The 17,935-nt window shown below is 37.9% G+C and overlaps 2 protein-coding genes across 2 annotated transcripts in view; one reads left to right on the forward strand and one right to left on the reverse strand.

The window, feature by feature from the left end:
* Nucleotides 1-17,935, reverse strand: part of LOC137258996 (RAB11-binding protein RELCH homolog) — a 166,973-nt gene that overhangs the window by 58,766 nt on the left and 90,272 nt on the right. The gene's annotated exons all lie outside the window — the stretch shown is intronic.
* LOC137258995 (galanin receptor 2a-like) overlaps nucleotides 2,333-17,935 on the forward strand; it is a 53,647-nt gene continuing 38,044 nt past the window's right edge. The window contains exon 1 of the mRNA XM_067796697.1: nucleotides 2,333-2,382. Within this exon, the coding sequence (XP_067652798.1) occupies nucleotides 2,364-2,382 (19 nt within the window). The 5' untranslated portion in view covers nucleotides 2,333-2,363. The remainder of the gene's footprint in view (nucleotides 2,383-17,935) is intronic.

The following is a 17,935-nucleotide window of genomic DNA, read 5'->3' on the forward strand; positions in this document are numbered from 1 at the left end:
GCAAATTTGTTCATAAACTGCCAGAAACATTCAAAGAGCTGATCTGACTCAGAGTCCATTGTACTGCTGGATCTTTATTTGTTGAATCTAAAAACTGAATCAATATACATAGTTAATGTGTTTTGGGGTATCTCATGTCGAGATCACAAAACCTTCACCAACTTCTCAATGCAGTCCTGACAGATCTTGCTGGCATTGGGGATTTCTCTGACAGTCTTTGGCGACAGGGTCTGTCACTTACTTTCTGCCTCTACAAAAACAAATATCTCCACTGCAAAAAGTACACGCTTCTCTTCTCACATACACAGATTTAACACAGGATAGCAGGAACTTCAGTGAACTATTATTGAGTGAGTGAGTGAGTGAGTGAGTGAGTGAGTGAGTGAGTGAGTGAGTGAGTGAGTGAGTGAGTGAGTGTGTGAGAGTAAGTGGGTGAGTAATGCTGCTTTTAGCAATATTCTAGCAATATCATGTCAGGGGAGAGCTGATAGTGGCTTTCATCATTTCTATTACATTGAGATTATTGAGTGATTGATTTGAGTTTTATTTGTGATGTCTTTGTACAACAGGACCAAGGATGTCATTCCTCAAAGCTCTGTTAGCATTACAATCATCTTAGTGCCGAGATCACCATGTGAACATTGTAAACTTCGTCAAGCCAGCCGCCTCTAAGCCATCTGCAGCCATGACTAAGGTAGTACTTATATAATTAGTAGCAGTCATGAATCTTTAAACATAAAAACAACATAAACACCCAAATATTTGTTTTTCTTGTAGCTGTGTGTCGTTGAATATGACATCCAACGTTCCTGATCCCTGTTGCCACATACTTTCTTCATCGTTATCATGGTTGCATCAGATTCATCCTCAATAAATTCAGGGCACTGATTTTTAATTCAAGGTAAATATCATCCTGGATGATCAAATCCATTCATTTTAACTTCTGTAATCCAAAGTCATCATCAAATCTGACCTGGGCCCTTATTCTCAAAACGTTCGTAGTCAATGTGTTGAGAATAGCTATATATAGGCTTAAGAAGTTCGTAGGGCTACGAACGTTTCGAGAATAGGTAGCCTGATGTGTAGGTAGCCAGACACAACTCATCAAAATCATTGCGTCTTTGTGAACATTTACAGATTTCACAAGCAGTTTCATATTTTGCATAAATGACTAGTTCAACATGAGGACCAGAACTTCATTTATTAAGACAGCCACACCAGATGTAACGTACTGCAGTCTCATATATGTCGATAAATCTAGGGACGTTAACAACACCATTCACGTCATTCAATCCAGGGCTCTTACTCTCAAAATGTTCGTAGCCCTAAGAATTCGCAACTTTGATCGTATCCGTGTGTTGAGAATGGGCTTAAGAAGTTCGCAAGGCTATGAATGTTTCGAGAATAGCTAGCCAGATTGTTAAGACAGTGTTCACGAATGGTGTGCCAAAGCAACAGGACTTTGGGTCCTGTAAGTTTCAGATGTCTGTCTGACCCCCCTGAAAATTCACAGGACCCATTGAACAAAATTAGGCTCATATTTCAGATTTAACATTTCTTGTAAGTGGCATTGACAATATAATAATAACAAACATAAGATTTATAAACAGCAAACAAGTGTCACATGCCACAAATAGTAACTTCAGATGAAGTCATGGTGAAATATTCAGTGAGACTGGGACCGTCTGGTTGGTGCCTTTTATCTGACATTTGGCAAAAATGCCGGATTTGTCAGAGGGTCAGACACTTTTCGTGAACACTGTTAAGATGCTGCCACTTCTCATTGACCAATCAGTGACAAAACAATTAGGAAAGTAAACAATTAAAGTTTCATGTCTACATGCTTCATAGAAGACACAAGGTAGGGTAGTCTTGAGGTTAAAGTGATCACTTGTCACACTCAAGACCTGGGTTTGATTCCCCAAATGGTTACAATATATGAAGCCTATTTCTGGTGTCCCCCACCATGATATTGCTACACTACTGCAAAAAGCGGCAGAAAACTAACTCACTCACAAACAAACAACACCGACACTGATAATAGATCAGCCCTTGTCTTAATCTTAAAGATGAAGTGTTTGTGTTATTCATCAGTAATAATGTACCCTGAACGTGACGTGAAGCTATTACGCAAGTAAACCCTTGCAGTAAGAATAGTACTACCAAGAGTTTTGCATATGGATAGTTAAAGTGGTATAGTGAGGGTACATTCACGTCTTTCCGCCTGGGCATTATAGTGAGGTATCATAAGCAGTGTTCAAAGAAACCTATATCTCAAGGCTACTTTCTTGACAAGTTGCTAGTATTTGTCTACAATGGAGTTGGACAAAACCACAGACCAACTTCTGAACATATCCTTCCAGATGATGTTCTCAGAAAATGGTGAGTCCTATGATTTAAGTGTTTAACCATCTTTGACAATAACATGGATGCATGCACATTCCATCAACCAGCCATTCCACTGGTGGTTCAGTTGCCATTTTTACAGACCTATACTTCAATAATATCAGTGAAAGACTATAATGTTCATCAAATACTGTAAAACATAGCACAAAAGTTGAGCACTGTAACAAAGTGAATATCAAATGATGAAAGCGACAGGTTTGAATTGCTTCATGTCATGGATGAGTTGAAGATGTCGGTTACTGAGAAGGGTAAAACAGAACAGCGTACATTATGCAATCTAAATGTCCAAACATAAAAAACCTACACTCACCCAAAAACTTGTGGCATAATACAATATTGTAACTGAAACATATAGGTCTAGGGTCATTGTCATGATCATATAATAAAGCTTAGTATTCACAATTGTATCTGATAAGCTCTTGATGACTTCATTATGATAATGATGATAATGATGATGATGATGATGATGGTGACGATGATGATAATGATTACAATGAATGTGTCTAACATATTTCCTTTAGAAGTCAAATCCTATGAGCTATGTACAACAAGCTATCCCCAACATACTGCAGCTGATGGCAATTCCACCACTCTGTGGCCTTCAAGCTGGTCTGTGTAGTGAACATAACTAGCTCCTCCACAACAAGTTTCTATTTTGAGCATTGAACATCCCAGCTATCCCTGAGGAAAATACCTGATGGATAAACCAGATTATGGAAGTTTACAGTCATGTGCATTGGTGAGCATGTTTCTGTGTCAATGAGTGAGTGAGTCAGTGAGTGTATGTATGTGCATACATGCGTACGTGCATGCCTGAGTGCAAAAATGCCTCCATGTGTAAAGCAGTATGTCTGTCAGTGTGTGTGCAGTACTCCTTAGGTTGTTTATCAGAGGTTGTTTATCAGTGGTTGTTTATCAGAGGTTGTTTATCAGAGGTTGTTTATCAGTGGTTGTTTATCATAGGTTGTTTATCAGAGGTTAGTGGTTGTCTATCAGAGGTTCAGAGGTTGTTTATCAGAGGTTGTTTATCAGTGGTTGTTTATCAGAGGTTGTTTATCAGAGGTTGTTTATCTGTACTCTCTAAGCATCACATCAAACAACCACAAAATGGTTTTGAGACATGTTTCTCCGCATACAGCTGACAAACTGAAACTGATGGAGAGAAATGACTGGCATTTCATCAATGATAAACATGGTGGTTAAACTAGAATATATCACTACTCTGATGGCTTAATTACATCTTAACCCTTAAACCACCTGAAGTTGTGGAACAAACTGGCTATACTGTCAGTCAGAATGAAAGCCAACAGTCAGATAATGAGACTACCATAGGTCTACCATGGCATGGCGCCAACCACAGACTTGGCCAGTGAGCAGCACTAAGGGGAGATAACTGTCAGGTCTTTATACTGTAACTAACCAGGTTGTTTCTATAATCCACTTTGATAACTTCCTGCACATTCAGGTAACATCTTTATCCATTCAGGAGCTGTGTTTCTGTCTAGTAGTATGGTATCCTCCCTTTTTATGTACACCGTCTTAGCATCACGAATGCATGGAGGATTTTACTGAGTTGGGCATGGAACAGTCAGTGACCTGAAGTTGGTATGGGGGTATAGGTTGATGTATTCCCTGAGCCTGAAGGTACATCAACCCATGGGCCCTGAGGGACCAGTGAACAACATATTTATCTTACCAATCTTGTTAATTTTGAACTGCTCGAAGCATGGACATTGGATCATACACTTAAGCCAAGCTGTGTGAATCAAATGATGCGCATCTTCTGTCTTTCCCACAGGTATTGTGTTAGTATAGTCGCCACAGTGTATTTCCCCTTGTTAATATTCACTGGGACTACAATTGAACGTTTTGACAAAATTTATTTATTGGAATGTGAGGTAAATCTTTTTGTAGCCATCGCTAGATTTTGCACGACACAAGAAAAAGTGACTTAGAGTTATCTCCCCCTATCAATTCACAGTCGCAAAACATCAGGAATTTCTATGTATCATGCATGATTCAATGTTATTCGAGATAACAAAGTGCTACCACAAAGTACCAAATGAGTTGCCTTTGGCATTTGGGTACAATGAAATATACCCTGCCTGTAAGTGGAGTTCATTGAAAATAGTAGAAGAGCGCTTAGCCAATCAGAAAACGACATTTATGTGTGAGGTAACATAAAATCATATACAAGTGTTCCCATGGGTGCCTGGTATTTGTGTTTGAAGTTTAGTCTCTACTTCCAAACAAGCAACCTTTTCTGTGAAATGGGGAGGCAAACAATTTGTCACAAAATGAATATTTTAAGACATTCAGCATCTTTTGTGAACAATTGTATTTTCTTACTTCACACTGAAGACATATGAACAACCAACAGGATCGGGTGATTGGCTCTGACCTGATTGACACGTTATCGTATCCCAGTTGCATACATTGATGCTCATGCTGTTGATCACAGGATTGTCTGCTACAGACTCAATTATTCACAGACCACAGTGCAGCATAAAACTAAACTCTCTCATTCTTTTTAAATAGCCCAGGTTTTCTTATCACTTGTTTTACATACTGACACTGATATTTACTGGTCTGCCAAGATCAAGCCCACTCACTAACTCACTCACTCACCATTCATCACCATTAGTTTGGTAAAGCTGCACGATATAAATATTCACTTAACAACCTACTTCTAGCAAATAAAGAATGTTCATAATCACTTTTGACAACAAGTAGACAATAGTGTTTGGGGTATTTTGGTGAAACATTCACAAACTTGAGAAAGAACATGAAACTGCAAGGAGTTAAAAGAAAAAGACAGAATATGTATGTTGTAACTTCAATGGAATTTAAAACAGATTCCACTTCCTTCTTCAACAAAGATTTTACTTTCAGAATTCAGCAGATCAGTATTAATATAAATATTCATACACTAAAAGTTTTAATTTTTTAATTAGGATTCAAAAGGATTCTTGAATGGCTTATATTTAAATAAAAAAACCTTCTTAAATACTAAAACAATGATCCTTTCCATGTAATTGTCATAATAATTTGGTATTCTGAATATACAATGTTCTCTGTGCAACAAATATTGGTTATTCCAGATTGATGTGTGTGTGAACATGTGCATGTGTCTGTGAATGGGTGTGACAGTGTGCGCATGTATGTGCATGTGTGACTGTGTATGTAAGCATGTGAGTTTGTGCATGTGGAAAGTGCAATTACCTATTTTGACTTGAACCATAAATTCCAGTGTTTTCTTCAGGGGAACAATTGACTAGCATTTGCATGTGTTTGTAGCAAGTGACCCTACCTGGGCAGAGTAAGCTCCCCATTATGAGAATACCTGTACTATCACCATTTCACTGTGATTAAACACAACAGTTGACATTTTATAAATGACTGTTTTAAGGAGGTATGTGAAGGGTTTGCACCTTTTGATGACCTTTCATCTAACCACCTCTTCTGAGAAACAGAAAGAGGGTGTTGTGAAAGGATACTCTACCCAGGACCCAGAGTTTAGCACCATTGACACTGTGTTTACAAATATCATCTGACCCTCTGACAAATCCGTCAAATTCGTGGACAGTCCCATTTTCCAACGGTATATTTTATATGGACTTTGATATTGACTGAAGTCAAATGTGACAGGTCATGCTTGTTTACTGTTCATAAATTTGATGTTTGTTAATAATTTCAGTGACATAAGAAATGTGGGTTTAATCATTATTCTATGGCTCCGGTGAATTTTCAGTGGCTAAGACAGGCATTTGAAATTTACAGGACCAATGTACTTTGAAACACCATTTGTGAACACTGATGACGTGTAACAATAGTCTGTTCCAGGTCTAATAATTAACACATGCTTTCCATACATGACAGATCAATGTTCTAACTGAAACTGATGTCAGTTGTAAGTTGGGGAATGCATAGTGTTGTGTGCTGCTCTAGAGATCTGTTCTAGAGATGATGCTCCACCCAACACAGCTGATTTTAAGATACTCCAGGGAAAGATGAGTGATAAAGTGCATGTCATGCCACAGTCCCAGTGGTTGCCCTGGCAACCAATCATCAGTCCGTCAGTTCCAACAGAGTCCATGGGGACAGGCATAAAGGTCTGTGCTTCCAAATTTAGAAAGTGGCCTGTCTCTATAATTCATTTGATGCTGCTAGACATTAAACTTATGATACTCACAAGGGTTTTGTGGACAAACAACAATATCTGAAAGTAAACCTCTTCAACAAAGAAACCTCCAAGGATGTGGGTTCACATGATGTTCTTCAGATAATTTCTAGAAACCTATCTGAAATAGAGTACTGAGGGATGAAGTGTTACGTTAGAAGTGTTGATCACAGAAAGGGACCTCTTAGGGAAGGGAACTCTTATTCTTAGGGAATATGTACCATGCAACAATCATTGCCAAGATGGTCCACAAGAGTTCCTCAATACTGTAAAAAGATATCTGTATTAATGAAAATTGAGGTGATACTGATATGACAAAAAGAGTTTGAATACCCATGTCTTCAACCAAAGTATTTTTGTAAACTAGAGAGTGCCTATTTCTCATCATCATCGTTATTTTTTATCATCATTATCAACTAAGAACTCATATAGTGCAAGAAACTAGTTAGTGTAACTGTTCTGAAAAGCTTTGAGAAGATGCATTTCACGTGTATCAACAATGTCCACTGTGTCAAGGCATATGTCTTTGAGAAATTGGTTTTAAAAGTGGCCAAGTTATTTACAAAACTCAGTTTCAATGGCAGATAGTGGAGTTGCTCTGGTGGAGGTATTTGCATGTCCCAAGAATCTAAGAGACCTTGTGGGCTTGTATTCCTGGCCTGTCCTGACCTTGCAAGTTAACAGGAGCACTTTATAAGTGATTCTGTAACTTCATTAGTTACACATGTGATTGGTATGACACATGATCTCACTATCCTTATGTTTGATCCTGATGTTTATATAACTGTCACCTAATTTTGTGGACCACTGAACCGATTCAAGCAACAAAATGTCCACGCTTCCATCCTGTGCTTTTATTCTACACATGAGTGACATACAAACCTGGAATGAGGTGACCTGGTTGTGACAACTATCTTTCTATTGCCCATCCAACAACTAGTGCCAACATTAATAGATGAATTGGCCTCAATTATAGAGAGCATCTAAACACATGAAAAAACTACTGCTAGGCCTGTATGGGAATAGTATCATTAACTGGTACCAGTGGAGTGTAGTTTATGTGTCATGTAAACATTCTACTTGTTAAGAGACCAGTCAACAGTTGTTTGTTTGTACATGTGTTCATGAGCTCAGACCTTTGAAGTCTAGTTGTTAAGGTTTACACTTGGTGTTCTAATAGAAGACTGATTTCTGTCCAGCTGACCCTGTGTACACATGGTGTTCTAGTCTAATTGAGGCACTGAATGGCCAATGTATCTAATATGTTTCCCTGCTAAACAGGAACTAATAATACCCATGAAACCTTGTCCCTCTTTAGCCATGTGAGTTATAACTTTCCCTGAGTAACACCTACATAGGTCAAAGAGAACATTACTTTCCTACTAATCTCAATCTCTAGAAAATAGAAGAATGTTCAGGTGTAAATCTCCACGATCTCTTGAAATTGTGTGAAAACGACTCATTCACTGTTCCCTAAGGGACTTGAAAATGTTATCTTGTTAAACAGCAGGAAATAGTTGTAACAACTAGGGCAAATCATGATTTGAAATTCTTCTTTTGCAATATTAGTTGCTAGTTCCATTACAAATGTGGTTCATTGCTGTAGCCAATGTGGTATATATGCATGCAGTTTCTAAGTATGCTGTGTTAAAACCTAATTGTAGTAAATCAATCATCTGATCATCAACCCCTGAGTGATAGACCACTGGAATATAAAATAATATAATGTACAGGTGTAGTTTTGCTAGAATTGATTGTACTACTGACAACTGTAATACTTTCCTTGGGTAACACCTATATACAACTGTAATAATCACTGGGGGTGATACCATACTATGAATTCACTGTTTTGATATGGTTTGGTTATTTGATGCCACACTCTGCAAAATTCCAGCAACATTCCGCCTATATGGTGGTTTGTAAATAATCGAGTCTGGACCAATCAACCCAGTGATCAATAGTATAAGCATCAGTCCACATAATTGGGCAACAATGACAAATTGTGCGAGCCATTAGTTGGATGGTTTGTTGTTTAATGCAACATTCAGCAATTACCTCCATTGAAAATAATTGAATCTGGACCAGGCAATCCTGTGATCAACATCATAAACATCAATCTATGACGTATGGATACAATGATATGTGTAAACTAAGTCAGCGAGTCTAACCACCCAATCCTGTTAGTTGGCTCTTACAACAAGCATGGGTTTCCAGATCTTCATTAGGTGATTCCTCATCTCAACCGATGCATAAATATGCAGCTAGGAATAGCAAGATCATATTGTTCTAGCATGTGTTAGAAATACACCTTAAATACATATATGTGGCAAGTGCTGCAGTGAGCTGACACAGTAAGCGATTTGAAACAGGCTGTAGCCTTGAGTCAATTATTCACTGATACCATTTCATCACTATTTCGTGTACATGATAGACTGAATCTGGTTTAGATGACTATTTATCCTCTAGTGTTCATATTTCAACTTTGACTGATTTGTTGCCTTAAACCTATTCTGTATCTCCAATCATCTTCAAGCAAATATCTTTTCGCAGAACAGGTTATTTGCTATGTCTTAGAATCAATGACAAGGGGATGTTACAAAATATGGAATAATTTGAATTATTTATCAGCCTGTCAAAATGGAAAACATCTTCACATTTTGAGCAGCATAAAGGATTGGGAGCTGCTTCCCTGATGTAATATATACAAGACAACTTATTTCCTTTGACAGACAATTGCGTTGGAGATACTTTTAATTACACACATACTTTATGAAAGTGTTAACCGAATAATAAACTGTTGCAGTGTTCACTCATACCTTGAAATGCATCAAGGCCTAGGTTTTCAAAACTCTCTTAGCACTAACATAGTCATAAGTGCCACACATTGACATTAATGTACGACTATTTCAGTGCTAAGAGAGCTTCGAAAATCTAGGCTTAGGATTCTTTGAATAAACAACCTGGCAATTCTATAGTTTGATATGCGCTGAGATGCCATATGGAAAATAGTCAAATGTGACACGTTATATTTGGTATTAAACACTGTCAGTGAAATGCAGATTTTAGTACTGTCTTAGGTTTGGTCCCAGCCAGGTTTGAAAACCACTTTCTCATAGTGAGATACCTAATCACAAACACACAAAGTCAGCCATCTAACCCACTCAGCCACAGGGGCTTCTCCTAAAGAGGTGCGTTGCCATGGTTTCTATGTTGAAGGGCCAGTTGTATCAGCATGAGTATTTGAGTCATATTGGGGCAATTCTTTTATAATAATGGGACGTATATCCTTGAAACCAAACAGGTATATTGTGCCTAATACATATTTTCCTCGAGGTTACAGCAGTATCTGAACCTGATAGACTGTGTATGCATGCGAGTATGTGCATGTGTAAAGAGCAATTACCATTTTTGACTTGTGAAATTAATTCCTTCAGTTTTCTTCACGTCTTCAGAGAGAGAGAGAGAGACATGCAGGTGCACCCACATAAACACATGGGCAAGCACCCAGGCACAGAGATATACACACAGAGACATATACACTGACATAAGTCATAAGATTAGACTACATTTCTACATTTTATAATCTATAGAGGCAGGCTATGTGATACTGTATTACCATCCTGCTGTATCATTGACTAACACAGCACCAGTGGACTCTGAAATGTTACAGATGTAATAGACATGTGCTTATTAACTCACCCTCCTTGGAGCTGGTAATAAGGGTGTTTAAGTATGCTTTTTGTACTGACAAATTACGAGTCATGATCTGAGAAGACTTCACAAAGCAATAAGACCTATGCAAGTCCATGCAATCATCTTAGGGTTAAGAACATTTTAAAAAGTGACAATAGATATCTCGTCTTTACCAAGGGATTGATTAACTGACAAAAACATTTCTGCATTTGATTTATCAATATTATTCCATCTGTAATAACAGCTGTCTGATCCAAGAAAAACAGACACCATTTCATCCAACATGTCACCATTATCCAACATGTCACCATTATCCAACAAGGCACCATTATCCAACAAGGCACCATTATCCAACATGTCACCATTATATAACAAGGCACCATTATCCAACAATGCACCATTATCCAACAAGGCACCATTATCCAACAAAATACTAGGCATAATTACTAAACATGGCACCTGTACAACCAACATGAAACCATCACAATCAATGTGGCACAATCACGAGCAACTTGTTCTCTATGCAACAAGGATGGCTGTCTCTTTATAGAAATAACTTGTTACAATCTAATATGGAACTTTCATCCTTATCAGGACATCAGATATAATTAACTGAAAACCTTTCTGGGAATTCAACTGTAAACATTATATTTCCATAAATATATATAATAGTTTTAACATTCAACAACATCCTGTACTATTAAAACCAGCACGTCTCACTGCACCTTCTCTGGTCAATCCTGCTCAGGACTGAATGCAAATAAAATGCTAATTCATGCTTCCAACACTTTTCCATACAGAAAATATGCGACCAACAAGAATATGAAAGAGCCAATTCTCTAAGGTCAGGTCTCTGTTGAATCAAACCTTTAGCCATTCAGGGACAGACGCAAATAACGTAATCTTAGTAAATACACCTACTTGCTGAAGGTCATGAATTATTGGTAAGTCCACTAGCTGACCAAACTGAATTGAAAATGAATCTATTGAATTTATCCTTCACATTTCCATACCTTAATCTGGTACTGGAAGTCTGTGAGTGTGTATGGTTAGGCTACGGAACCAATCATCAGACTGGTTATAGAAAGATGGGTTATATGGAGATTAGATATGTCAGTATATGGTCAACACCTTCTTAGAGCAGCATTCATCGGTAAGAAATACTATGATTAAATCAAACGGTCTGCAAACACCTCTGAAAACATTATGGAAATTTGCTACAGATTCCCATCATAAATATTGTCATGGTTGTGTACATGGGGAAATGTACACACTCTGTAGATTAATTGTCACATGATGTATGGTAATATCCGACGAAGGAACAGAAATCTTGCTCATCTGCCTTTATGGAAAGTACTGAAATGTTGCTGTTTTGTAAGTTAACTCACATCTAGTCTCTTATTACCATCATAACAGTTCTCTTCCTGTGCTGGCCTGCCAACCTGTGGGTTTCACTACAGTGTTCAAAGTCAGGGACTCAAGGCTGAAGTTTTCATACAGCCATACAACCATAAAACTGAGTATTAAATATAACTCACTCTCTGAGTTATTTCAGAAACTGTTTCAAAATACAAAAGAATACTTCAATATGGGGACTCATTAGTGACATTTCTTGAAAACCAAAGCTGTTAGTGTATGTAGTATTAGAGATGATGTTTCTAAATGAATAAATTTGAACAGATCCACAACTGAAATGAATTCTGTCTTCAAAGCTGACTTTTTATGAAATGTAATGTGTTGCGCAGTGTTGTTAGAAGCATACTGTAAAAAAAGGCCATTTTTTCAAAGTTTCATTCCAGCACCTGTCACATGTTTTGATAGATCACTTCATGACATGTCCAATATGGTTTGCAGTGGATATTGTTGAATCATGTGGGGATAGGTTCTATGGTCCTAGCTTACGGAGATATTGCACTTTAACATAAACACCATTTTCAGCACAGCGTCGACTTGTATTGTGTAAATGTCCAAGAAGGATGACAAGACTTTTTGACATCTTTTTGTTTGATGTACCTTGGGATCAAACTACTGATCTCCAAACTTATGGGTATATCCTCTGTCATCAAACAACACATAACAGCTCAATAACAACAGTGACTTCATGGCACTTTGAAATAAAGAAAACATATGTATTCCAAGACAAATGGTTCCTGAGGTAGTAATTCAAAATTGGGCTTCATGCCAGGTGAGCTAAACAAGAGCGTCACTTATGCCACCAGAACCAACACCACATATCAATCATCATCAGGGAGTCATTATTTTACCATAACTTCAACTTCAGAATCCTGTAAAGTTTAACAGCTACAAAGAATGAGCCCCATGATACTCTTCCCAAGTAAACATCCCGATGTTTTGACAAACAGATAGATCTTGTAGACAAGGACAATATTAATACATTGTGAAGATCAGGAAGTGCTTTGAGAAGCCAAATCCATTTTCTGAATGCAATGACAAATATATCAGGTTTGATGTCCATTACGGCAAATGGAGAACAGACCACGATCAAGTACATGCCCAAAACAATTACACCAATTTCCCGATGATCACTTGCTTGATAAAGATTAAATGACCATGATGAACATATTTCTCCACATCATACCCTTGTGGAGTCACAAAGCTGAAATGATGCACATGTAATGACAGAATTTTACATCTTTTGATATCCCATACATGTACCAACACCTGGATATGTCTGATATCAAACGATGCCAAATCCGATTCTTTTTCTGTCATACTGGCATGAGTGAGTAATTTGAGTTTTGTGCCCCTTTCAGCAATATTCAAGCAATATCATGACAGGGGACACAAGAAATGGGTTACATATATTCACATCTGGATACTTCTGAAATGAAAAGTCACCATGTGAGATTATCTTTCTATCACATTGGGATAAGTAAGTGAATAATTTGGGTTTTGTGTCGCTTTTAGCAATATTCCAGCAACATCACAGCATGGGCCACCAGAAATGGGCTCTTTCTAGCACAGTGGGAAGAATTCATCCCCAGAATTCAGGCTTCTAGGATCAAAACCAACTGGGGAATATAAACCATCCTATGGTATACCAGGTGAATACTGAAATAAACTATCCATCATTCAGAAATGTAGTCAGTGGCCTTTGGCCCTGGCCCATTGTAAGAGTATCAGTCTTATAAGTAGAATGTAGAGCTTGCAATTTTTCACAGCAAAAATATTGGATTCCTTGTACAGAAGTAATTCCTTTAAAATATACTAGAGCTCTCTCATATGTTCTTTCAGTGACTATAGAATGGATATAACTAAACAAATGAACACAGTATGTGCAATACAGCTTTTATCCTGTCTTCTTTAGTGACAACCTATCTTCTTTAGTGACAAGGACAAAAATCCCTTTTGTCCTGAACAAGACAAATAAATTGCTGTAAGTATTAGTGTGTTTAACACCAGAGTCATTATAACAAATCATTTTAGCTTTCAGAAAGTCAGTAAATGCACTCAATATGTCTCCTAAACTACTTGACATTTGGATGAGACTTGCCAGACAGGCTGATGTCGTATTGCAGAAGTACAGCTGGCCAGGCAACAACTAATGTTTTTTCACAAATTCCAAAATTCCTACATGGTTAAATAAATACTAGAGAAATAAATGAGAATTCAAATAAACACCTATACCAAACCCTTGGAATATACATCTGAAGACAGAAGTTAAAACCCATCAAGGTCCGAGTGCAATTGGTCTGGTCTTCAGTAACCCATGAGATCGGGTTGTCCGAATTGCTGACTTCGTTGGCATGCCATTATGTCCCTCATTGCATAGATAGATGCTCATGATGTTGATCACTGGACTTGTGTGGTCCAGACTTGATTATTTACAGAAATATTAGTGTGTGAAATTCAACAACAAACACTGTAGATTTCAGATACCATGTTCTTTTACCCTCTGATATTTAACAGTTAGAAAGTTATTTGTGTCAGTTTGGAACATGGAAAGTCCAGACAAGACAAACACAAAGAAAGACTCCCTGGAGCTTCCTTTACCAACAGCAAATCCCAGCCATTCTTCCATCTTGCTACCTCTGCCAGACATTGAACACATGTCAAGACAGAATCCTAGATTATATGTTCCATTCTTAATCGGGACAAAAATTCACTGTGGTGGAGATGCCTGGTTAAATCAATTGATGGTTACACGTCACGACACATGCAGCTCCATCAGATTGATGCATTTATTAATCAGTAAGCCTGACGAAAATGCACGGAAAAAGCAACTTGACTCAGAACATAGGAAATTGTTACAATGTATCACTGCCCTAAGACAGGTTCTCTGACACTACAATTGGCAAATATATGGCTGGAGACCTAAAGTACGACCAAGAAATGCTATTATCCAACTTGAACATAATCAGATCTGAAACTCTGAATTAGCTGAACCAATGCAGCATGTACCTAATTGAAGAAAGTTCAATGATCATCTTAACATTGAGAGCGCGTGTGTTAGGAACGTTTGCACAATATTCCTGAAAGAAGACATAAAATATGGGCCTCAAACATTTTTCCAAAGTATGGCATCAAAGCTGAGCTGATAAGGTCACTAGCGTCTGAGACACATATTCCTCTGTATGATGTGAGATACACCAGGCAGTGATGGTATAGTTCAGACAGTGATGGTATACTGCACATAGTTGTGGTATAGTTCAGACAGTTATTATGCTGCAGACAGTGATAGTATACTTCAGACAGTGTCAGTAGTACACAGACAATAACAGTATACTCCACACAGAGAAGATATATTTCAGACAGTGACAGTAAACTCCAGACAGAGATGATGATATAGTTCAGACAGTGACAGTAGTGTACAGCAGACAATAGCAGTATACTGTAGACTATGACAGTATACTGCAGACACTGATAGTATACTGCAGATACTAACAGTACATTGAAGACAGTGACAGTATACACCAGACAGTGATAGCAGACACCAGACACTGTCAGTATACTGCAGACACTGAAAGTATACACCAGTGACAGTATACACCAGACACTGACTGTTTACACCAGACACTGAGACAGTATACACCAGACAGTGATAGTATACACCAGACAGTAGACTTGTCAGTTAGTCTTTGAATAGCCTACTTATACTCTATGCTAAACATGCATAACACTAACAAAACAACTTATATATATTGATGTAACAATGAACACTGAAGACCTGGGTTTGATTCCCCACATGTGTACAATGCATGTAGTCATTTCTGGTGCCGTGGTGTCCCCTGTCATGATATTGCAGGAATATTGCTCAAAGCAGCGTAAACCCCAACTCACTCACTAATCAAACTGATTTGTAGTTCTTGTGTAGGTTGAGTAAAACATTCAGTATAACTCGTCAACTTAAATTACTTTCTATGCCAGAGTTGCATTCCCTTGACACACCAGGAACCTATGACCATAGACCCAAATCCTGGTTGGGTCTAACTCGGTTCACTCTGTTTCTGGGCTTGTTACTGCCGTCCCACAATGCTCTTGTGTTTCAATGAAGTGGTGAATGTCTGATGCCTGCACCACTTCAGGTTCACCCCGCAGATTACACCAAAGTGATAAAACCAACGTGTTAATTATTTCTAAGGCTACCCCACCAGCCTGAGTGAACAGTGAAATTTCACCTGCAAGCTTCAGTATTAATAACTGATATTTCTTTAACATACTTTTCTTGCATAAATTCAAACGCACACATGTGTACTTTGCAAACCAGATATTGCTCTAGAAATCCAACCAAAATATTTCATCTTATATTTGATAAAGATAATGTTGAATCCATACTTAAAGATTCTTTGATTATTTGCTGCTGATGTTTGATACCTTTAGCCTCAACATCAAAGACATCAAAATTATTATAAAAGCATGCATGTTTTGACAATTTCTGAGGAGGCAGTTTTTTCATAAGAAAAAACATCATCGTAGTTGACGTCATAATAGTTAGAAAGGATCTACAGCTGTCATCTTATAAACTTCAAACTGCCTCATAATCCAAGTCATCTTGTAAATAATTTTTGCACAATACTAAAATAACTTTCATTTTCAAGATCCTCTCAAACATTTTACGTGTGCACTCTTCTGCTGCAGCCATTCACTCCAGTAAATCTAGTCTGACAGAATGAAGGGGCCAACACCACTGAAAGTTGGTAATAAAAATGCCTATGAACCCAGTTGTGTATCTTGACACACAGGCTGCTGAAGTGTGAACCGAAGATTCATTCCTATCAAACCAGTTTAAAATCACCATTTTTTATCAGTTTCGTCATCCACAAAATCATCTCCTGTGAATGAGTAGACTACCTCTCATATATAACCACAAGGACCTTCACCAGGAAACAGATGGCGACGTATACATCCATCATTATGATGAGGGTATCTCCTGCAGATTCTGACTCAAGACATTGTTTTTCCTTTATCCTGTCTGATTGGCCTCATGTTTCAATTTTACATTTCCCACGTGGTATTGAAGAAACAGACAGCCGAATAATCACTCATGAAAAAAGACAACAATAATTTTACCAACTAAAAATCTCTCTCTCAATTAATGCTTTTGAAAGATTCCTGAATTACATATTCTTATACTGTCAGAATAAATGTTAAAGGTCACATGCAATGTAAAACACAACTTTGCAGATTCTGGTACCTTTTGGTATGCACTTACCGAAACAAATCATCAAAAATGCCAATTCAACCTATAAAGTTGAAAAAAACGCGATGAAAAAAAAGCCCGCGAAATCGGAGTTCAAACGTTTCACTAAATTCCCCCCAGCGCTGGGGGGAAAACTGGTTTCAACAGCTGTGCTGCGCTGCGTCCATGACGCATGCACAGTGAATAGGTTCGCGGAGCTTGAAACAGCATGCATGCCCAGCGTCTGAGGTCATGAGCAGGAGTCTAATCTTGGTTGTGTACACAAACAAGTAAATAATCTACTCGTTACGTAAAACAACTTGTTGATTGTGGTAAGCAGTCACTGTCACAGAGAAAGCTCAGTGTCTGGTTTATTTACACCTATATGTCTGTCTGCCTGTCTGCTAAAGACAACATGCAATACACAGCTTCAATCATTGACCACGTGCAATTTGAACTTAACACCTATCAGACAATACGACATAAAGAAAATAAGTTGATTTATGACTCGTGCACCCGAGTCCCGTGTCTGCCACATTATGTAATTAGGCACGTGTGATACACATGACATGTTTTTATGTCTGTGGGTTGCAAACAAACTACATTCATTTTTTCGGATGACTGGATCTGAAGGAAACTGGTGCAAACTCTTGTCAGTTTTAAGTCCTGCTTTGTACTTGGACGAATGACAGATTCCAGCCACGCAGTAGTTTACCATCTCTACTGACATGATTTTTATTGGATCGAGCACAAATTCAGAGAACATGTATTTTCCAAACCCAACATCTCTATATACGTTCTTAATGGATAACGACTTCTTTTCGTGTATATGATTTTGTTTGACAACAGTATATGAATCCATACTGAAACGACGCAACAAGCACACAAAAAGAAGTTGTTATCCATAAAGAATCTTACTTTCTAGTGACTGGCTATACTTCTAAAATGCCAATCAAAAAGATCATCTTTCTGTACACACAATGAACCCTCAGCATATCAGCAAATGAAACAGCCAA

The sequence above is a fragment of the Haliotis asinina genome, chromosome 12 (assembly GCF_037392515.1).
Source record: "Haliotis asinina isolate JCU_RB_2024 chromosome 12, JCU_Hal_asi_v2, whole genome shotgun sequence".
In the NCBI taxonomy this organism is placed as follows: Eukaryota; Metazoa; Mollusca; class Gastropoda; order Lepetellida; family Haliotidae; genus Haliotis; species Haliotis asinina.